Source organism: Callithrix jacchus, chromosome 3 (assembly GCF_049354715.1).
Source record: "Callithrix jacchus isolate 240 chromosome 3, calJac240_pri, whole genome shotgun sequence".
Taxonomy (NCBI): domain Eukaryota; kingdom Metazoa; phylum Chordata; class Mammalia; order Primates; family Cebidae; genus Callithrix; species Callithrix jacchus.
The window spans coordinates 47,138,523-47,161,955 of NC_133504.1; the positions used below are offsets into that span (position 1 = coordinate 47,138,523).

The 23,433-nt window shown below is 34.9% G+C and overlaps 1 protein-coding gene across 3 annotated transcripts in view; it reads left to right on the plus strand.

Annotated features, from left to right (window-relative positions):
- The window catches only part of IQCM (IQ motif containing M), a 495,919-nt gene that overhangs the window by 120,754 nt on the left and 351,732 nt on the right, over window positions 1-23,433 (plus strand). For all 3 annotated transcript variants that reach the window (XM_035292858.3, XM_078367842.1, XM_078367841.1), the window contains exons 5-6: window positions 15,102-15,192; window positions 19,361-19,443. In XM_035292858.3, the coding sequence (XP_035148749.3) occupies window positions 15,102-15,192; window positions 19,361-19,443 (174 nt within the window). The remainder of the gene's footprint in view (window positions 1-15,101; window positions 15,193-19,360; window positions 19,444-23,433) is intronic.

The following is a 23,433-nucleotide window of genomic DNA, read 5'->3' on the forward strand; positions in this document are numbered from 1 at the left end:
GCCCTGTCTTATTTTGGCCAATGGAAGGTGAGAAGACATGATACAGACAATGACTTTAAATGTACATAGTGGTTTATCTTGTCTCTTACACTTAAATCTACCAAGGAAAGACCATGCCCCAGGTGGTGGCATCTATCTAGCCTGATTTGTCTAAGCCAGCTGACTCGCAGCCTGAAGCAGAATTTCTCTGGCTAACTCAAAGAACCATGAGCAAGAGAAATCTAAACTTGTAAACTGCTGAGTTTTGATTCAGTTTGTTATACAGTGCTATTGTGGCAATTGTGGTTTTCAGTGAAGTGAAGAGAAGTGGACATCTAAGCTACATTTTGGTGGAGATAGTTTCTCATTTGAATGAGTAGATATATGGTATTATTGACTGACATGAGAAAGACAAGAAAGAAATTTTTTTTAGAGAGTAAATCAAGAGTTCCATTAAACATATTATACTTGAGATACTAATTCATACATTGTCTGAAATTTTGAGGAGAGATGTGGGCTGGAGAATAAAGTTTTGGAGTCTTTTGAGTATGAACATTATTTAAAGCCATGAATGGAACTGGATGACATTTCCTAAAGAATAAGTGAAGTTAACATAAACAAAAGGGCTTAAGACAGAGGTTTAAGTCACTTCATTCACTGGAGGTTTGATAGAAGAGGGAGAGTCAGCAAAGGAGATTGACAATGAGGAGCAGCATCATAGGAGGAAATCTAGGAGAAAGTGTTGGTGTCTTTCCATAAAAGAGAGTCATCATTGTCATTGACTGCTGCTGTGAAGGCTCAGTAAAAAGCTGACAAATACTTATTCATTGGGTGTGCTACCATGAAGTCATTGTATCTTTGATGAGAACAGTTTCCACAGAGCAACCATGGTACAAGGTAGATTGGGAGTGTGGTGAAAACAAATGGGGTGAGACAGAGCAAACAATATACGTAGACAAACAGTCTGAACATTTTGCTATGAAACAGCAAAGTGGAGAAACTGAACAATAGGAAGAGAAGGTTTGTGTTTTGTTCCACGTGCTATCTATGATGATGACGACTGCATTAAGTGGTAATCGAAGTTAAAAATATTTCATTTGACCTTTTTCAATTATTTTACCCATCTCACTTACGATTTAGCCCAAACCTTTGCAACCCTTATCAAATTTCTGTCCCCTTCCCTCAGTAAATGACTTTACCTCCTACTTCATAGAGAAAATAAAGGTCTTCATGGTGAATTTACTGGAAACTTACTAATAGCCACCTAAAATCTTGTCTCTGGTTTTAGAAGATGCCTCTTCAGGTAAGAATTCTATCCTATTCTTTCCCTTCTCTGTCAGGAACCTATCTCATCTATTATGTATTATTTGCCCTCATTTATGTCTCAATACTCTCCTTTTCTATAACCTGTAAGCATACTAAAATTTATCTGACATTAAAATTATATTGACACTATAATTTACTCTCTCAAACTTGTGTTTCTGTGGTGATCATTTTATCACTGTCTGCTTCTTCAAACCACATACCTCTTGAAAAGGGAGTCTACATTTATTACCTCCAATAACTTCATTCCTTCAAGCAAATGAAACCTGCTTCCACTTTCATTAAATTGTCTAATGACCTCCCAATTACAAAAGCTAAAGGATACATTTCATTACTTGTTTTAAATTCATGAGATAATGAAAATAAAGTTTCATAGCACCGTATTTGGAATTATGTAATTATTTATAGTTAACTTCATTCCTAAGAATGTTTTCATAATCTCCAGATTCTTTTTTGCATTCCTAGTGCCTAGCAGACTTCCTGTCACACTGTAGGTATTCAGTAAATATTTGTTGAAAAAATGATTGAATAAATCGATGGATGCATAAAAACACAATCTCTGTCCCCAAGAAACCGCCAGAGTTCACAATCTAGTGAGGAATTGGCATTCTACATAACACACATGTGCTGGAAATTCCAACAGTAGAAAATTATATGACATCTCCCAGCCCACACACTAGAATGTGAAATGTCAGCAAATTGCAATCTGTCATTCTTCACTAATGAATCTGTCTATAAATTTGAAACTTTAAAATTTTTATGTTTCATTATAATTATTTCATATGAAATTAAATAAAATTTAAATAGCGGGTCTTCAAAAGAGAGAAAGGTCTTAAGAAGGAGAGAAAACTGTTTATAATTATTCAGTGTACAAAATATAAAATCTCATTTTTTGAATGAAAATGATTTAAGTGGTCTGAAGCACTATCATAGTAGTAAGTCTTTGTGTACAGGAGACCTTAAAGCTCTTCTAGTCCATCTATTTTCACAACATAAATTCCCATCTACAATGTTCTGTAAGTTTCTGCTAACAGATATCTGTGATGAGGAACACACTCCCTTTTCTGACACTGAATTTCTAATTTGTTTGAGCTTTAAATTCTAGAAAATTAATTTCCAATAACACATTAGTTTAGTTTAACTGTTTAACATAGACCGTTTTTACAATCTGAAATACAGATGCTGTTTTTTTGTAGAGAGAGGGGAAGAAATAGGGATTTTTTTATGAAGGTCAGGAGAGAAGTGTGAATCAGTGGAAAGAGGTATGTATATAGTATCTATAGTATCTGAGAAAGTGATTGAAAGAAATTAATCCATGGCATTGGCAAACAAAGTAGTAATACTGAAAAAATCTATGTGACTGAATAAGACATACTAAATATTTTATTTATTGATTCTTATAACAAATGTTTGTTGAGTGTGCTGGGTGTTCTAAGGAAGTGCTGAGGATTAAAAGGGAATAAGTCCTAGTCCACATGGTCAGAGAGTTTACAGATTGTAAAGGGAAGGTGGGCCAACCAAACAATGAGTGCTGCAAATTGTTTCGATGTTAAGATTTATTAGGTAAAGATGTTGCTCCTAAGAACGAAAGAATATATGAAGCATTATGAAAATTGATTATATTGGTATATAAAGGAGTCAACAAGTTTCAAACAATTTGAATTATACAAAACTTGTTCTCTGATTACTGTGACATGAAATTAGAAAACAATAACAATGATAATTTAAAATTCCATAATTTGGAAATTAAAGACTATTTATGGAAAGTATGGAGGGTGGGTTAGAGTTTCATGGTTGGATGCAGGAATCCAAGTGGGAAAGCTGCTCATGTACCAGATGAAGGATGGTAAGGATCTGAATTGAGAGAGTATGAGTGGGAAAGGATTGAAGGGGATTGAAAGAGATTGAATAATGGAGATGATTTTCAGGCTTATGGATAGATAGTAGTGTCATTAAGTGTGAGAGGGACATGTAGATTGAGACAGAGATAGTTGGTTATTCAAATTTGGATCTCAGGAGTGTTCTAAACAATATATACAGATTTGTGCACATTGAGGTGATAAATATAGTCAAAGTCATGGACCATATCATCCAAGTAAAGGGTTAGAAGGTAGCCAAGGAAAGAAATAACTTTGGGGAACACACAACAGCTGGAGGTGGTCAAAGCATAATAAGACCATAAAGGAGAAAGGCAAAATTGTCAGAAGTGAAGGAAATTGAATGGATGATTGATTTCAGGTGAACAAATGATTGAGCTCAGATGAATGAATGATTAATTCCAGCTGGACTCTGAGGCACACATTATAAGTAGTGTTAGAGACTGAAGTCTTTTGGTTGCTCAGGTTTTTTTTGTTGTTGTTGTTGTTTTTCTTTGTTGCCTGTCAGCTCATATCTAGGTTGGCAGTTTTAATGTCTTATATGTCTTTTGCCCAACTTCATTCTAAAACCTCTAATAATCACTTTACCTCTGTTTTTTTTCCCCCTGGTCTTCCTGTTGGTCTCTCTTTGAATGAGTATTTGAATCAGAAGTTATTTCTAATTTATATTTTGGAACTGAAATTCTAGTTTGGTGAAATTGGTTTAGAGACTAGATTTTACATAAGGCAATAGTTAGAATTTCAGGGATGTTATAATTGGCGTAAAGACACATACTAAGTCTCATTCTCCATCTAAAGATTTATCTGCAGCAATGGTAGTTTTAATAAGTTTTAACTGCCTTTTTAGAGCTCTCCTTTAATTCTATATACTGCTTTTTAAGGAGTATGTCTGCACTTATTTTGTATTTTGGATACAGTCCTAATATGACTTAGCTAAATGGTACTATAGAGGGCTTTTAGTTTAGCACGTAAATGGATTATACTAAAACTATTTAACAGGTTTTTTTTCTCTGAAATAGACATATCTTTTGCTTAATTATTGTATGAACAAAAGCTCATTATAAATATTTTAAAAATACATACATATGTAGGATTGAAAGGGAAAGTTCTCACAATACTACATTTTCCCCTTCCTTCCAAAGATAGACACCTCTGATGGTCTTAGTTTGGCGTAAATATTAGACAAGAAAGGTTGGGCTCTGTTGAGTAACAAATGAACACTAGATTCTCTGTGGCTTCATGTCTCATAAAGACTTCACATCAGTCACAGTGTGATAGATAGTTTACCTTGTAGGTCTGCCATTTGGTGCACAGGTTTCCTAGGGCACTGTGGCAGGGAAAGAGTGGGCTGGAGGAATTTAAACCCCAGACCTGGTAGTGGCTCACACCTCATATGCCCATATCTCATTGGTCAGAGTCTAATCACATGTTCTCAGCCTAATTGTAAAGGGGTATGGGAAATATAGGGGATCACGTGGATAATTTAGTGAGTACTAATTGTCTCTACTGTAGTATACATTCTTCCATATCTTTCCTATGCATTTGCAAATAAACCAAGATATACATATATGTATATTTTTATGCATATATATGTATTTTTACAAATGTGAATTCCTTATTAGTGAAACTTTATTTTCATAATGTTGCTTTCGAAATAATATTATCTTTAAATAATACCTTCACTTGTAAACTTCATCACATCCTTTCTAGGTATGCAGTGAACCTGTTCCCTGCTTATGTATTCAATTCCAAGTGTGTTCAGATGTAAGCATCTGCAATCTCTTGATCTGTAATGGTTTCTTTCCCATCTGACTTGAAAACCTCCTGCCTTGAAAAATAAAACAAAACTAAAATTTCACTAAATCCTAATGCTTTTTTTAGCCTCTATGATTGTCATTCTTTCATTGCAAGCTTAATTTCTTTACCATTGCTGTAAAATTCACTCTTTATATCTCCAGATTGCACTTCTCATCACCTTTGCCTCATCCTTTTTCTCCTTCACTTTTCTGCAGTGATTTTTACTGTTTAACTAACAGTGCTGTCCACTGAGGGTAGTAATAATGCTTTATTAACCATTATATTCTATACTGCTCCCTTCCCAGGAATTAGCTTAGTGATTTTTGCTAAGTAGATATTCTATAAATAAGTACAATAAGCAAACAGGGATATTGAGCATCAGAGTGATTAAGAATTCAGGTTCCAGGGGCTATCTGTCTGGGTTTGAATATCATCCCTACCTATTGCTACTGGTCTAATCTTGGGGAAGTGAATCATTTCCTTCTCTGCTTTCTTTTCCTCATCTGTAAAATGGAGATAGTAATAGTACCTAATTTATGGGGTAGCTGTAAGAATAAAACATGATAATCCATATATAGCCATTAGCACACTTGGCATATGGCAAATATTTTTAATGTTTCTATTTTTAAGACTCAAAAATTCTCCTTTACCTTAATATAATATCACTTAACATACCACATGTCTTTTTACAGTGTGTCCTCTGAGCTTTATGGTTACCTTCTGAAGTAAACAAGGGAGAAATTACCTACATTTACTGTTGAATTCCCTGAAGCCCCCAAGTTCCAGGGGTCAGTGTAGAGCACAGTGATAAAGAATGAAGGAGTCCTGGGTCTGTACATTCCAAGTTAAAGGATCTTGGGAAAGTTGCTTCTCTTGAGTAAAAGGGAATAATCACAGTACTTTACAAAAAGAAAAACCAAACAAAACTGTTAAAACTTACATGAGGTAATTCACAAGAAATGCTAACCAATGATTCTGGTACCTTATAAATACAGCCTTTGCTCAGTATCCTTGGGGAATTGGTTCTAGGACTTCCCCTACTTCTATCATTCCAAGATCCAAGAATGCCCAAGTCCCTGATAAAATGTGTAGTATTTGCACATAACCTGTGCATATCTTACCCATATATACATTTTAATTTTTTTATTGCATTTTAGGTTTTGGGGTACATGTGAAGAACATGGAAGATTGTTGCATAGGTACACACATGGCAGTGTGATGTGCTGCCTTCCTCCCCATCACCTATATCTGGCATTTCTCCCCATGCTTTCTCTCCCCAACACCCAACCCCCTGCTGTCCCTCCCCTATTTCCCCCCTACAGGCCCCAGTGTGTGATGCTCCCCTCTCTGTGTTCGACACCCACCTATGAGTGAGAACATATGGTGTTTGATTTTCTGTTCTTGTGTCAGTTTGCTGAGAATGATGGTTTCCAGGTTCATCCATGTCCCTACAAAGGACATGAACTCATTGTTTTTGATGGCTGCATAGTATTCCATGGTGTATACGTGCCACATTTTCCCTTTCCAGTCTATCATTGATGGGCATTTGGGCTGATTCCAGGTCTTTGCTATTGTAAACTGCTGCAATGAACATTCGTGTGTATGTGTTCTTATAGTAGAACGATTTATAATCCTTTGGATATATACCCAGTAATGGGATTGCTGGGTCAAATGGAATTTCTATGCCTAGGTCCTTGAGGAACTGCCACGCTGTCTTCCACAATGATTGAACTAATTTACACTCCCACCAACAGTGTAAAAGTGTTCCTATTCCTCCACATCCTCTCCAGCATCTGTTGTCTCCAGATTTTTTAAGGATCATCATTCTAACTGGTGTGAGATGGTATCTCAATGTAGTTTTGATTTGCATTTCTCTAATGACCAGTGATGATGAGCATTTTTTCATATATTTGTTGGTCTCATGTTTGTCTTCTTTTGCAAAGTGTCTGTTCATGCAAAGGCCCACTTTTGAATGGGTTTGTTTGTTTTTTTCTTATAAATCTGTTTTAGTTCTTCATAGATTCTGGATATCAGCTCTTTGTCAGATGGGTAGATTGCAAAAATTTTTTCCCATTCTGTTGGTTGCTGATTCACTCTAATTACTGTTTCTTTTGCCGTGCAGAAGCTGTGGAATTTGATTAGGTCACATTTGTCTATTTTGGCTTTTGTTGCCAATGCTTTTGGCATTTTGGTCAAGAAGTCCTTGCCTACGCCTATGTCCTGAATGGCTTTGCCAAGGTTTTCTTCTAGTGTTTTTTATGGTGTTAGGTCTTATGTTTAAGTCTTTAATCCATCTAGAGTTAATTTTAGTGTAAGGTGTCAGGAAGGGGTCCAGTTTCTTCTTTCTGCACATGGCTAGCCAGTTTTCCCACCACCATTTATTCAACAGGGACTCCTTTCCCCATTGCTTGTTTTTGTCAGGTTTGTCAAAGATCGTATATTTTATTTTAAAAATTTTACTTATTTTTTCCATAGGTTATTGGGAGACAGGTGGTATTTGGTTACAGGATAAGTTATTTAGTGGTGATTTGTGAAATTTGGCACACTTATCACTCAAGCAGTATATACTTTATATGTAGTCTTTTGTCCCTCATCCCCTTTTCACCATTCTCCTCAAGTCCTGAAAGTCCATTGTATCATTCTTATGCCTTTGCATCCTTGCATGCCCTAGCATGCCTTATGTCTTAGCTCCCACATATCAGTGAAAACATATGATACACATAGTTTCTTTATCCACTTATTGATTGATGAACATTTGGGTTGGTTCCACGATTTGGCAGTTGCAAATTGTGCTGCTATAAACATGTGTGTGCAAGTATCTTTTTTGTAAAATGACTTCTTTTCCATTGAGTAGATACCCAGTAGTGGGATTGGTGGATCAAATGATAGTTCTACTTTTAGTTCTTTAAGGAATCTTCACATTACTTTCCATAGTAGCTATACCAGTTTACATTCCCAGCAGTAGTGTAGAAGTGTTCCCTGATCACTGCATCCATGCCAATATCTACTGTTTTGTAATTTTTTGAGTTTGGCTATACTTGTAGGAGTAAGGTGGTATTGCATTGTGGTTTTGATTTGCATTTCCCTGGCCATTAGTGATGTTGCGCATTTTTTCATGTTTTTTGGCCATTTGTATATGTTCTTTTGAGAATTGTCTTATTCATGTCCTTAGCTCACTTTTTGATGGGATTTTTTTTATGTTTTTCTTACTGATTTGTTTGAATTCATTGCAGATTCTAGATATTTGTCCTTTGTCAGATGTGTAGATTGCGAAGATTTTCTCCCATTCTGTGGGTTGTCTGTTTGCTCTGCTGACTGTTCCTTTTGCAGTGAAAAATCTCTTTAGTTTAATTAATTTCCAGATATTTATCTTTGTTTTTTACTTTTTTAAATGAAAATGCATTTATTTATTTAATCGTACTTTAGGTTCTGGGGTACATGTGCAGATCATGCAGGATTGTTGCATAGGTACACACATGGCAATGTGCCTTCATCCCCCCGTCACGTACATTTGGCATTTCTCCCCATTTTATCCCTCCCTGACCTCCCCATACTGCTGCTGTCCCTCCCTTGCCCCCCCAACAGACCCCAGTGTGTGATGCTCCCCTCCCTGTTCAACACCCACCTATGAGTGAGAACACATGGTATTTGATTTTCTGTTCTTGTATCAGTTTCCTAAGAATGATGGTTTCCAGATTCATCCATATCCCTATGAAGGACACACACTCATTGTTTTTTATGGCTGTGTAGTATTCCATGGTGTATATGTGCCACATTTTTTTTGTCCAGTCTATTGTCAATGGGCATTTTTCTTGGTTCTAGGTCTTTGCTATTGTAAACAGTGCCACTATGAACATACGTGGGCATAAGTCTTTATTATAATAGAATGATTTATAATCATTTGAGTATATATCCAGTAATGGGATTGCTGTGTCAAATGGACTTTCTATTTCTAGGTCCTTGAGGAAGCACCACACTGTCTTCCACAATGGTTGAACTAGTTTACACTCCCACCAACAGTATAAAAGTCTTCCTATTTCTCCACATTCTCTCCAGCATCTGTTGTCTCCAGATTTTTTAATGATTGCCATTCTAACTGGTGTGAGGTGGCATATCAGTGTGGTTTTGATTTGCATTTCTCTAATAATCAGTGATGAGGAGCATTTTTTCATATGTTTGTTGGCCTCATATATGTCTGCTTTTGAGAAGTGGCTGTTCATATCTTTTGCCCACTTTTTGATGGGTTTGTTTGTTTTTTTTTTTTTGTAAATCTGCTTTAGTTCTTTGTAGATTCCTGATATTAGCCCTTTGTCAGATGGGTAGATTGCAAAAAATGTTTTCCCATCCTATTGGTTGCCTGTTCACTCTAATGATAGTTAATTTTGCTGTACAGAAGCTCTAGAGTTTAATTAGGTCCCATTTGTCTATTTTGGCTTTTGTTGCCAATACTTTTGGTGTTTTAATCATGAAGTCCTTGTCTGTGCTTATGTCCTGAATTGTTTTGCCTAGGTTTTCTTCTAGGGTTTTTATGGTGTTAGGTCTTATGTTTAAGTCTTTAATCCATCTGGAGGTAATTTTAATGTAAGGTGTCAGGAAGGGGTCCAGTTTCTGCTTTCTGCACATGCTAGCCAGTTTTCCCAACATCATTTATTAAACAGGGAGTCCTTTCCCCATTGCTTTTCTTTGTCAGATTGGTCAAAGATCAGATGGTTTTAGATGTGTGGTGTTGCCTCTGAGGCCTCTGTTCTGTTGCATTGGCCTATATCTCTGTTTTGGTACCAGTACTGTGCTGTTTTGATTACTGTAGCTTTGTAGTATAGTTTAAAGTCAGGTAACATGATGCCTCCGGCTTTGTTCTTTTTGCTTAGGATTGCCTTAGCTATGCAGGCACTCTTTTGATTCCTTATGAAGTTTAAGGTGTTTTGGTTTTTTTTTTCCACTTCTGTGAAGAGGGTCATTGGTAGCCTGATGGGGATAGTGTAGAATTTGTAAATTACTTTGGGCAATATGGCCATTTTCACAATACTGATTCTTCCTAACCATGAATATGGAATGTGTTTCCATCTCTTTGTGTCCTCTCTTATTTCCTTGAGCAACGGTTTGTAGTTCTCCTTGAAGAGGTCCTTTGCCTATTTTGTTAGTTGTATTCCTAGGTATTTTATTATCTTTGTAACAATTGTGAATGGTAGTTCACTCTGGATTTGGCTCTCTTTAAGTCTGTTATTGGCGTATAGGAATACTTGTGATTTCTGCACATTGATTTTGTATCCTGAGACTTTGCTAAAGTCGTTTATCAGTTTAAAGTGATTTTGGGCTGAGTGTGGTTTTCTAATTATACAATCATGTCATGTGCAAATAGGGATAATTTGATGTCCCTCTTTCCTAATTGAATACCCTGTATTTCCTTTTCTTGCCTGATTGCTCTAGCTAGAACTTCCAATACTATATTGAATAGGAGTGGTGAGAGAGGGCATCCTTGTCTAGTGCCAGATTTGAAAGGGAATGCTTCCAGTTTTTGCCCATTCAGTATGATATTGGCTGTGGGTTTGTCATAAATAGCTTTTATTATTTTGAGATACATTCCATCAATACTTTGTTTATTAGAGTTTTTAGCATAAAGGGCTGTTAAATTTTGTTGTTGGCATTTTCTGCATCTATTGAGATAATAATGTGTTTTTTGACATTGATTCTGTTTATGTGATGGATTATGTTTAATGATTTGTGTATGTTTAACTAGCCTTCCATCCCTGGGATCATGATGGATAAGCTTTTTGATGTGCTATTGTAATTGGTTTGCCACTATTTTATTGAAGAATTTTGCATCTATATTCATCATGGATATTGGCCTGAAGTTTTATTTTTCAGTTGATTCTCTATTGTGTTTTGGTATCAGGATAATATTGGTCTCATAAAATGATTTGGGAAGGATTCTCTCTTTCTGTATTGTTTGGAATAGTTTCAGAAGGAGTGGTACAAGTTATTCTTCGTACATCTGGTAGAATTTGGCTGTGAACCATCTGTACCTGGGTTTTTTTTGGTTGGTAGACTATTAATTGCTGCCTCAACCTCAGCCTTTGTTATTGGTCTATTCAGGGTTTTTAACTTCTTCCTGGTTTAGGCTTGGGAGGGTGCAAGTGTCCAGGAATTTATACATTTCTTCCAGGTTTACTTGTTTGTGTTCATAGAGTTGTTTGTAGTTATCTCTGATGGTAGTTTGTATTTCTGTGGAGTTGGTGGTGGTATTCCCTTTATCATTTTTTGTTACATTTATTTGATTCTTCTGTCTTGTCTTTTTTATTAATCTTATTAGCAGTCTGTCTATTTTGTTGATCTTTTCAAAAAACCAGCTCCTAGATTTATTGATTTTTTGAAGGTTTTTTTTATGTTTCTATCTCCTTCAGTTGTGCTCTGATCTTAGTTCTTGTCTTCTGCTAGCTTTTGAATTTTTTTCATCTTGCTCTTCTAACTCTTTCAATTTTGATGATAGGGTGTTGATTTTAGATTGTTCTTCACTTCTCATGTGGGCATTTATTGCTTAATTTCCCTCTGGAGACTGCTTTAAATGTTTCTCAGAGATTCTGGTACATTGTGTCTTCATTTTGCTTGGTTTTGAAGAACATCTTTATTTCTGCCTTTATCCAGTCAACATTCAGGAGACAGTTGTTCAGTTTCCATGAAGTTGTGTAATTCTGAGTTAGTTTCTTAATCCTGAGTTCTAATTTTATTGCACTGTTGTCTAAGAGACTGTTATGATTTCTGTTCTTTTGCATTTGCTGAGGAGTGATTTACTTCCAATTATGTGGTCAATTTTAGAGTAGGTGAGATGTGGTGCTAAGAAAAATGTATATTCTGTGGATTTGGGGTGGAAAGTTCTGTAGATGTCTTTTAGGTCTTCTTAGTCCAGATCTGAGTTCAAGTCCTGGATATCCTTGTTAATTTTTGTCTTGATCTGTCTAATATTGACAGTGGAGTGTTAAAGTCTCCTACCATTATTGTGTGGGAATCTAAGTCTCTTAGCAGGTCTCTGAGAACTTGCTATGTATTGGGTGCTTCTGTATTTGGTAACTATATATTTAGGATCATTAGCTCTTCTTGTTGCATTGATCCTTTTACTATTATGTAATGTCCTTCTTTGTCTCTTTTGATCTTTATTAGTTTAACCTCCATTTTATCAGAGACTCTGATTACAACTCCTGCTTTTTTTGCTCTCAAGTTTTGGTAAATCTTCCATCCCTTTATCTTGTGTCCTTGCATGTGAGATGGATTTCCTGAATACAGCACACTGATGGGTCTTGACTTTTTATCCAGTTTGCGAGTCTGTATCTTTTGATTGGAGCATTTAGCCCATTTACATTTAAAGTTAATATTGTTATGTGTGAATTTGATCCTGCCATTTCGATGCTAGCTGGTTGTTTTCCCGTTGGTTGATGCAGTTTCTCTATTGTGTCGATGGTCTTTACCATTGAGTATGTTTTTGGAGTGGCTGGTACTGGTTGTTCCTCTGCATGTTTAGTGCTTTCAGGAGATCTTGTAAGGCAGTCCTGGTGGTGACAGAATCTCTCAGCAATTGCTTGTCTGTAAAGGATTTTATCTCTTTTTCGCTTATGCAGCTTAGTTGGCTGGATATAAAATTCTAGGTTGAAAGTTCTTTTCTTTAAGGATGTTGAATATTTGCCCCACTCTTTTCTGGCTTGTAGGGTTTCTGCCAAGAGATCCACTGTGAGTCTGATGGGCTTCTCTTTGTGGGTAACCTGACCTTTCTCTCCAGCTGCCCTTAGTATTTTTTTCTTCATTTCAACCCTGGTCAATGTGACGATTATGTGCCTTGTGATTGCTCTTCTTGAGGAATATCTTTGTGGTGTTCTCTGTATTTCCTGGACTTGAATGTTGTCCTGCTTTGCTAGATTGGGGAAGTTCTCCAGGATAATATCCTCAAGATTGTTTTCCAGCTTGGATTCATTCTCTTCGTGACATTCAGGTACACCTATCAAACATAGATTAGGTCTTTTAACATAATCCCTTATTTCTTGGAGGCTTTGTTTATTTCTTTTCACTCTTTTTTTCTTTAATCTTGCCATCTCATTTTATTTCATTGAGTTGATCTTTAATCTCTGATATTCTTTCTTCTTCATGATCAATTTGGCTATTGAAACTTTTGTATGCTTTGTGAAGTTCTTGTGTTGTAGTTTTCAGCTCCATCAGTTCATTTATACTGTTCTCTAAGCTGTTTATTCTAGTTAGCATTTTGTCAAACCTTATTTCAAGGTTCTTAGTTTCTTTGTATTGGGTTAGAACATGTTCTTTTAGTTCAAAGAAGTTTGTTATTACCCACCTTCTGAAGCCTGTTTCTGTCAATTCATCAGACTTGTCCATCCAGCTTTGTTCCCTTGCTGGTTAGGAGTTGTGATCCCTTGGAGGAGAAGAAGTGTTCTGGTTTTTGGTGATTCCATCCTTTATACACTGTTTTCTTGCCATCTTTGTGGATTTATCTACCTGTGGTCTTTGTAGTTCGTGACTTTTGGATGGGGTCTCTGAGTGGATTTTGTTTTTGTTGATGTTGAAGCTATTTCTTTCTGTTTTTTTAGTTTTCCTTCTAACAGTCAGGCCCCTCTGCTGTAGTATGGCTTGAGGTCCACTCCAGAGCCTGTGTGCCTGGTGATCATCTGTAGCAGCTGTAGAACAGTAAGGGTTGCTGCCAGTTTCTTCTTCTGTTATCTTTTTTCCAGAAGGGTATCTGCCAGATGTCAGCCTGAGCTCTCTTCTATGAGGTGTCTCTTTAAATGTATGGGGGCCAGGAGCTGCTTGAGGAGACAGTCTCTCCCTTATAGAAGCTCAAGGGCTGTGCTAGGAGCTCTGTTATTCCATTCAGAGCTGCTGTGCAGGTATGTTTAAGTCTCTGCAGCAGAATTCATAACTGTCTTTTCCCCAGGTTCTCTGTCCTGGGAAGGTGGGGCTTTATAAGTTCCTGATGTGCTGCTGCCTTTTTTCAAAGATGCCCTCCCCAGCAAGGAGGTAGTCTAGTCAGAGGCATTGCTGAGCTGCCATGGGCTCTGTCCAGTTGCTGTGTAAACTTCCTTGTGGTTTTGTTTACAGAGGTACAGTTAGAACTGCCTCAGTAATGGAAGTCTGCCTCAATAATGGCAGATTGCCTCAGTAATGGCAGACTGCCTCTGTAGTGGTGGACTGTCTTGGTAATGGTGGACACCCTTCCCCACACCAAGCTGGACCATCCTGGGTCTAGCCACACATGCTGCAAAACTCTCAATCTAGAGCATTTCAGATTACTGATCTTTGTAGGGGTGGGACCTACTTAGCCAGATATCCTGGCTCACTGTTTCAGCCCCTTCTTTTTCAGTGGAATGGGCGGCTCTGTCTCCCAGGCATTCCAGGTGCCAGTTGAAATGGCTACCCAGATTTGTGTGAGTTTTAGTGTGGATACCCATGGTACCAGCTGAAACAGCTATGCTGGAAACTTTTGGTACTTTTCAGCCTGGGAATCTCCTGGTCTGAGGGCAGTAAAGACCCTTTTGGTAATGCAGTGATCACTTGCCCTCTGTGTTGTTCTTGCTGGGAATTGCACTCCAGAGCTGTTCCTATTCGGCCATCTTGTGTCTCTCCAGTTAGATTTTTAAAATGTAGAACCTTTGCCTTTTGTGGAATTTAGTCTTACTCTATCATAATGAGATTTTTGGAGCACTCAGTGCTCCTATTTACAGGAACTAATGATTTTCCAAATTATTTTAAAGTAGCAGCCCTTTCTGTAAAAAGTAAGCTTTGTGATGACAATGATTATAATAATACTGATATGTATAAATGAGGTTGTTTGTATTCATCCATATGTGCTATGCTGTTACAGCCATTTCTCTGAAAGGAATCTACTTTTTGATATATGCAGTTCATTTTCACTGTACTTTTCAGTCCTAAAGTTTAGTAATTGCAAAGCAACTGAGTAGCATGGAGTGAAGAAAACTGCTCAATTGTATTTTTTAGTATCTCTGTGTTAGCAGAATTTAAAAAAATTACAGCTCTTTTTATGAAAAATTTGTGATTTGCAATTGAATTTGAAAAACGTATTTATAATTTGAAAATGAATACTATGCAAGTAAAACTTAAAAAACATTTCAGGACAAGTTAAATTGGACAAAATCATGATGAATATTGAACCAGTGAGTAAGAAAATGGAGATTGCAAAGCACCAGCACTTTGAGGAGTCCAGGTAATGTATAATTAGCTAACCTAAAGAAACTGTATATTTTCTTCTAATTTGCCAATATTCCCTGACCAATTGTCATGGTCTCTCAAGTCAATCTCTTAAAACCCCATACATGAAGCTAATTTATTGTTCTGCTTGAGTTCCTCAAAGCGAATCAATTTTCAAAATTTGAGTTTTCAGTTCAGTTGACTTTTGAACTGATGGATGTTTGAGTAGTTAAGTAAACCATCTGGGTTTTACAGTGCATAAGCATGAATCCAATTTGTGGCTTTCCTAAGAAAAAATGCCATATTTTATGATAATATTACATAAGTTTAGAATTTTAATAACTCATCTGCAGCAATTATGGAGCAGAGTAAGTTATAATTTTCCTTTCTAAATCTAATAATTAAAGGTTAGTCTTTTTCTACAGAAGGTGAGGCTGTTTTTACAGAACATAGTTTGAATACAGGAATTTTGAGCATTGCCTCTGCTTTCCAAAAGTGTCTGAAGATGGGTCAGTTCCTTTTCCTAATTATTGCATGAAATAGCATAATCATCTTCAAGATAACTTTAAAATTACATACACAGTAGTTGGCCCTGAAGCTACAGACAGAACCTCTAAGCCCTTCAGCACATATTTTGTAAGAACATTTATACTTATAGACAGTAAATGTTTCTCTGCTAAAATGTACTTTTTAGTGGCTTGTTTTACAATAATTCATTAATATTATGATATGGTCAGAAATTTGGGGTAATTGGCACAGCCGTAAGTTAGTTGAGGAAATGCTGGCAAGGCTACGAAGAACTTTGTGGGTCTTCCAACATTTGTGAACTGTTTGCTTAACATTAGAAGATCCATGCTCAGGGTAACCACTTTCTTGGCTTAAGTGCAATACAGTACTCAAATTAGAAAGAATGAAATATATACACAACCTTAATACTGACGATTTGGTTATACCCAAGATAAGGAAATATAATAATTCAAAGAAAATAAATTATTGTATTGGAAATTTACCACTTTTAATAAATTTCTTTTCTGCCTTTGAGTTACCCATTTTAACTCAAGATCCAAGTTGGTCTGGCAGAGTGGTAGCTCCTAAAAGAGTAGTTAATACAACAATTTAGCCAAATTGTTTAGAATTTCAAGTCAGCATTTACTAACTGAAAAGATTAACTGAATTCATTTGAAAATCATTTTCAGTATCTTTAGATGAGGCTGGTAAGCCATAGCGGAATAATAATGTTTTAGGGACAAGTGAAGCACTTATTATCCTCTGATCAGGTATAATATCTTTCAGGATAATATCTTTCTCAAGAGAGTTGAATATTTCCCAAAGAATTGTTTCTTCTGCAACTGGTAGAAGATAAAGGTCCCTTGACACCCTAATTTCCCATTTTTAATGAAAACATGTCCTGCTTAATGAGAAAGATCAACACCCTTTGAAATTAAGAGCAAGTGCATGTAATTCCAGTGACAGCCCAGGGCATATAAAGCCTGAACTTCAATACACCTGGGCTGCCTTGTCTTTATTTATAGCTAGTTGATGGTGGTAACTTCTTTCTTACTTTAGCAGTTAGCTTCATTTCATTAGTGTTAAAAGTGTGATGGAAATGTAGTGGGAAAGACAAGTAAGTGTTTTGGGATGTAGTGACTAAGGAGTTTTTGAAACCTGTGCTTAACTAGACAAATAAAACGTCACTAAACCAATTTGTTTTTTGAAATCTAGTTTACCACATAATGAAGATAAGGAAACAGCAGTGAGAATATAAGCAGAAGAAAAGATAATAGAATCAGTTGGGAAATTAGGTAGGAGATTGTTAACAATGCAGGGACAGTCTGTAGGACTAATTAGTATGAATGACCCAACTCTTCATGAAACTCCCAAAAGGTTTTTAAGTTAAATAGACCCCCTGTAAGAAAAGCTGTATATAAACAACTTAAAATTATCCTGAAGATACCTTGGAAAATACTGATTGGTAAGATGACTATAATATTTTTGGGTTGACTTGAAATATTGACCCAACAAAAGAAATGTCCTTGAGCAAAATACGAACATGATCAAATTTTATAAATATATGATTTCTTCCTTTTTCTAAACTTGTCTATTTTTGACCCATGAAGGGAAAACACAATTGAATACTTCTACAATTTCAATGTAAGTTTAAGAAAGTAAAGTTCTTCATTGTACCTTTGAATTCTAAGTTCAAAGATTGTCCTAAATTAATACTCTTTTTATGATGATGATAGATATGGGTTTATTCTAAATTTTAATTTCCCATCCAAATTTCCATTTATTAATCAGTTATTTACTAGTGCTAATTTTTAGTTGATATTATTTGGTGCATTTGAAAGTATGACAGTTGTCTTTCACTAAATGCATTCTGGAATTCAGGCAAGTGAGCCTGGACTTCTTTACCTAGTTTTGTGATCAGTGAGTTTCCTGTGTTACATGACAATTCATGTTTAGGTTATTTTGATCAGTTTAATTAGTAACAGAATGAGGTTATTATAAAATGATGGAATCCCTCATGGCATTTCACAATTTGTGTTGAAACAACTGCCATTTCATCTTAATATTTGTAAAATATTTTGCTTAAGTGGTTGAGTGGTCTATTTCCATTAGAATCTTTTAATAATGGGGAATAATTGAAAATACATAATTAGTTCTAACTTGAAGATTAAATAATACTAATGTATGGACCAGATATTAGAAAAAAGAGGAAATTATGCCTGATCAATAAAACTTGGCACCATTCTTCGTGATATATAAAAACATTCTAGAATTTCAAATGGAATTTTATACAACTGATTGCCGTACTCAAGGCTCTCTATTTTCTCTTGATACAATTTAAGGGATAGCTCAGTCTTTTGGCCAACTCCATGGGCATGAGCACATGAGTGACAGTTAAATTAATAGATCCTATTGTTATTTATTTACTATTTACTGAGTGCCTACTATATGCCAAAGGTAAATCTCTGAACAGTCTCCTCCTTCATACACCGTACTTTTTTTCTGGGAAAATGTTTTAAAATTCTAGAAATTTACCTAAGATTTATATACTTTTTTGAACCAACATACTCATTTCTAGGCATTTATAGTAACACAAGGAAATAATTGGACAGGTGCACAAATATGAATGTTCAAAGATTTTCATCCTTGTGTATAAACAACAAGAAAGTAAATATCCCACAGAAGAAGACTGGTAAATAAGCCATCAGTATGTTAAAATCGATACAATCGATTTTTATGTAATGGGCCAAAATAACATGGAATTCTATGTAATGGGCCAAAATAACAATGTGTACCTTTGTACATTTATAAAGATCTCCATGACATGTTAGGTACAAAATAATAGGTTAAAAGTTCATGTGCATTTATGTACACTTAAACGTAGAAAAGGTATGAGATATATTTAACATGCTAATCATGACAAATGAAATCAATATGAAATAGTAATATGGATTCCGGAGTCCTACTGCCTGCATTTGAATCCTGACCCACCCACTTCTAGCTGGAATAATCTGAATGATATACTACTTAACCCCCAAATGTCTTAGTTTCTTCGATTTTACAATGAATATCATAATAGTAAATACCTACATGCTTGTTTTGAGGAATAAATCGGGTAAAACATATAAAAAGGATTAGAATAGTGCCTTAAATGCTGGCCTTTAAGAAGCATTGAAGGCTTTGCAATTATTACTAAAATATCAGGATGACAAGATTAGAGAAGATTTAATTTTCTTTCTTTTGGCTTATTCACATTTTCCAAGGTTTCTAGGTGGTAATTGACTTTATTCAGCTGTTGGGATTGAAGCTCTCCAAATCATGTTAGAAAAACATGCTACTTAAAAAATCTCTTGTAAAACACTGAGGAAATAGATAGATATGATGCTTGTTCATTTTCCTGATTTTTGCTAGTTTGGGCTCATTTGGAAAGCAAATGTTTCTATTTGTTATTCATCTCAGAATCAACAAAATTTAGTATTACTTTGTCTTTGTTTAATAATATTTACTCTGCAATGCACTGAGGGAACAACAGGTATAGTCCTATTGTCCAATAGGACCAAGGACAAATGGTTTTCTGTGATTAGCGTTTAGTCCTATAACTTTAGTGTTGAAGATTTGTATTACAAAATAGGGATTATTAAATCACTTAAAGATCTACCTTCATGTTTTGGAAACAGAATGTTGGAATTACTCTATCCCTTTCCTGTCCATCTTTACTTACGACCTGAGACCTCTACCTCGGAACTTCTGAAAGAACCTGGTGAGTGTTGTACATAAATGTTGACAGCAGCACATCGATTTTCATTATTTTGCGTTCATTTAAATGCAAAAACAAAAAGCTAGTATTGAACAGAGTTATTTTCTTCATTTTCATTTCACATACTATATCAAAGGTAAGCAGACTTTGAAAACAACTACTAATAACTAGTTTTCCACTCTATCTGAAATTGAGAGATTGGATTTTTAAAAATATGAAGGTTATAGTAAATTATGAAGACAAATTCTGGTAATTTTAAAAGTTTATTTACAGTTGAGTTATTGTTGTTTTAAAAAATACATGCAGATCTTTAAAAGAGACTATAGATGATTCTTTAAAGTCTCTTAAGTGTGATTGAAAAACTCTCTGGAACTTGAACTGCTTAAAGACCTAGGGGGCTATTGATTCAAAGCAACTTTTTTGTAGTTTTCCCTCTTTTTAACTTATTACTCATGAGTTTCAGGCTGTCATTAAAGGAAAACTCTTCTCATAAAGTGGGACTTTTATTGATTTCAGAAGAGATTTTTAAAAGTTTGCTGAATAAACCCCTCCTTGGGTTCTCAAGGCACTTTTGCATATGATGTCCTTTATAATTTTATAAGCATTTATTTGTTTGAATTGTTATAGGAAGAATTCAAGCATTAAATGGAAGTTCGCTTCCAAACCAATTCTATGAATCACATTTTCATTATTCCAGTCAATATTCACCTAAAATTTGTAAAATTTGTGAATGTTGAAACGAAACTAAAATTTGTGAATATACTGTCAGAATGCTGAATATATGCAATAGATGTGTTTTACAATTTTGATTGTTACATTGGTTCATAGCTTAAATTCTTTAAAGGCTTTATTAGATAATTTGAGATCCTAGGGTAGTACAATAATGCATGGGTCTCAATTGATTCTAGAATTGAATATACATGTATAGAAGTAAATGTAGGCAAATATTCATACAAGGCTAGGGTCTAATGGGTATAATAGTTTTAATAAATAATACTCTTGAAATCAGACCTCCATGAAAGCTGTGTTCTATAGCTCTTTACTGTAAGTTAAAGTTCTACTTATTCTGTGACACTTAGAGTATATTCAGGATGATGTAAGGGTTGATAAAAGCCTCTGTCTTCAAGTATCATCCACCTCAGATGAATCATTTGTGTCATCATTTTGAAGAGAAGCTTTTTAGTTCTTTGAAGGACTTGGTAATTCTCATGGCTTTAGTTTGGATGTTGAAATTCATTTAAGTCTTATTTTGTTATATTTATGGAGCTTATATACAGGTGCTAGGCCATAGTTCATTGAATGCTAAACAAAAGATAGAAAATGTTTCTAAAATATTTGTTGAAAGAATCCCGGTTATTAGCTACAGATTATTTTGAAATTGTGAATGGAAAAGGCTGGCAGAATTGGTACTTACCCATGTGATAAGTTTTGAAATTTGCTAAAGGTTCTACCCATGCAAAAATGTTCTGCTGAAATGTGAAATGTTTATTAATTGAACCATAACTTTATAGAAGCTAAAAGACTCCTCATACTTATTACAGTGTATGACACATGAATAGTAGGCACTAAAAAATATGTCAAATGAATAAATAAATGTAAATTAAAAAGGAAGAACCACCTAAGTGAAGTATACTACAGTACTATCTGTGTGTCTGTCTCTGCATAGTAGGCTAAAACTCAATAACTGCTAAAGAAAAGAAAATGGAGAAAATACTGGACATACTGGACACTAGCTTTTACAGTTCTTTTTAAAAACTGATTATACATAGACTAGAGAGATATCATCAAAATAAATAAAATGTTATGCAGTTTAGTTTGTATGCTTTAAAAATAAATTGTTAAGGAGATTATTCATTTTATGATATTGTTAGTCTCTCAATACCCATATAACTTCATGGAGAGTTGGAAGTTTGAATATGTTGAAAAAGTAAAAAATTTTACAATAAAAATTATTCTTCCTAAATGTTATAGGGTAGGTGTTCTTTTTTCCTTCAACATGAAATGTATCTTTAATCAAATAAGAATGAGGATTTTCACTGATTTGTAATTTGTGAAGTTTTTGTTTTATTTTGAGCCACACAACTCTTTTATAATTACACATATTTAAAGTAAGGCTAGAAATATCTGAAAGAATGTGGCCAGCAACTTATTTTGTGTAAGCTATTAGTAAAATGTGAAAAATGTTTACTTTATGGAATAATTTAAGAGTAGTCCATAGTTTGTGTGTTTGGTGAAAAATAATGAATACTTTTTATCGTTGTTTTCAGCTCATGTTAAAGCTATAGTCTAAAAAGTCTGCACAACAAAGCTTATTCTCCACATTATTATTATAACTCTATGTAATAAGTTATAGCTTCAATGAAGGTCTGACATAGTAACTGAGCTCTATTTAATAAGATAATATGTAAGTAGTAGGAAATGTAGATATTACAGTTTTCTCTGGGGCACATGATAATCTACTGAACTCAAATTATAATCACCTGATTTTTTTTTTTTACAATTAATGTATAATACATATACATAGTTTGGGGACACACATAATTATTTAATACATTCACGTAATTTGTAAAGATCAAATCAGTGTTCTTGGGACATCCATTGCCATAAATGTTTTTCTTTTCTTTATGATGAAACCCCCTATGCAATAGATTACTGTAAACTGTAGTAACTCTGCTGATCTATCTAACAGTAGGTCTTATTTCTTCTAGCAACCCATGTATTTATATCCATTAATCAACTTTGTTTCATCTTTTCTCCTCTATGCCCTTCGTGGCCTCTTATAACCACAAATCTGTTTGTCTTTGAGATCCAATTTTTTTTTTTTAGCTTTCACATATGAATGAGAACATACAATATTTATCTTTCTGTGCTTGGCTTATTTCACTTAATGACCTCCATCCAGTTCTAGCCATGTTGTTACAAATGACAGGATTTCATTCTTTTTTAATGGCAGAATCATATTCCATTATGCATAATATATATTACAACTTCTTTACTCATCTGTTGATGGGAACATATGTTGATTCCATATTTTGTCTATTGTGAATAGTGCTGCAATAAAAATGGGAATGCAGATGTCTTTTTGATATATTCATTTCCTTTTTAAAAAATACTCAGTAGTGGAATTGCTGGGTCATCCGATAGTTCTGTTTTTCAAATTGAGGAAACTTCATACTATTCTGAATAATGGCTGTACTAATTTACATTCTCACCAACAGTGTATAAGGGTTTCTCTTTCTTCATATCCTCATCAGCATCTATTGTTGCTTGTCTTTTTGATAGAAGTCATTTTAACTGGGGTCATATGACATTTCATTGTAGTTTTGATTCGCATGTCTCCATTGAGCTTTTTTCATATACCTATTGGCCATTTGTATTTTTTTTGAACAGTATCAATCATTTAACAAGTTGATCTAGCTATTATTGTTTTTGCTAGATTTGTCTTTTGGACTTCATACTAGATTTATGAGTGGATTGTATACAACAATTATTATAGTTTTCTGGGTTTGTCCTTTTACTTAATTTTACCAGTGGGTTTTATAACTTCCAATTTTTAAAACACATTAGTGTCTTTTTCTTTTAGATTGAAGAATTTCCTTTAGCATTTACTGTAAGATGGGTCTTGCAGTAGTGAATTATCTCCACTTTTGCTTGTCTGGGAAAGACTTTTTCTGTCTTTTATATTTGAAGGGTAATTTTGCTGGATACAATATTGTTAGCTGGCAATATTTTTTCTGTTTCAGCACTTTGCAAATGTTATTCTATTCCTTCCTGGCATGTACGGTTTCCATTGAGAAGTCTGCTGCCAGATGAATTGGACCTTCTTTATATGTTATTTGCATCTTTTCACTTGTTGCTTTTAGGAATCTTTCTTTATCCTTGACCTTTGGGAGTCTGATTATCATATACCTTGGAGTAGTCTTATCTGAGTCAAAACTGTGTCTTGTTCTCTGACCTTCCTGTACCTGGATATTTATCTTTTTCTCAAGTTTT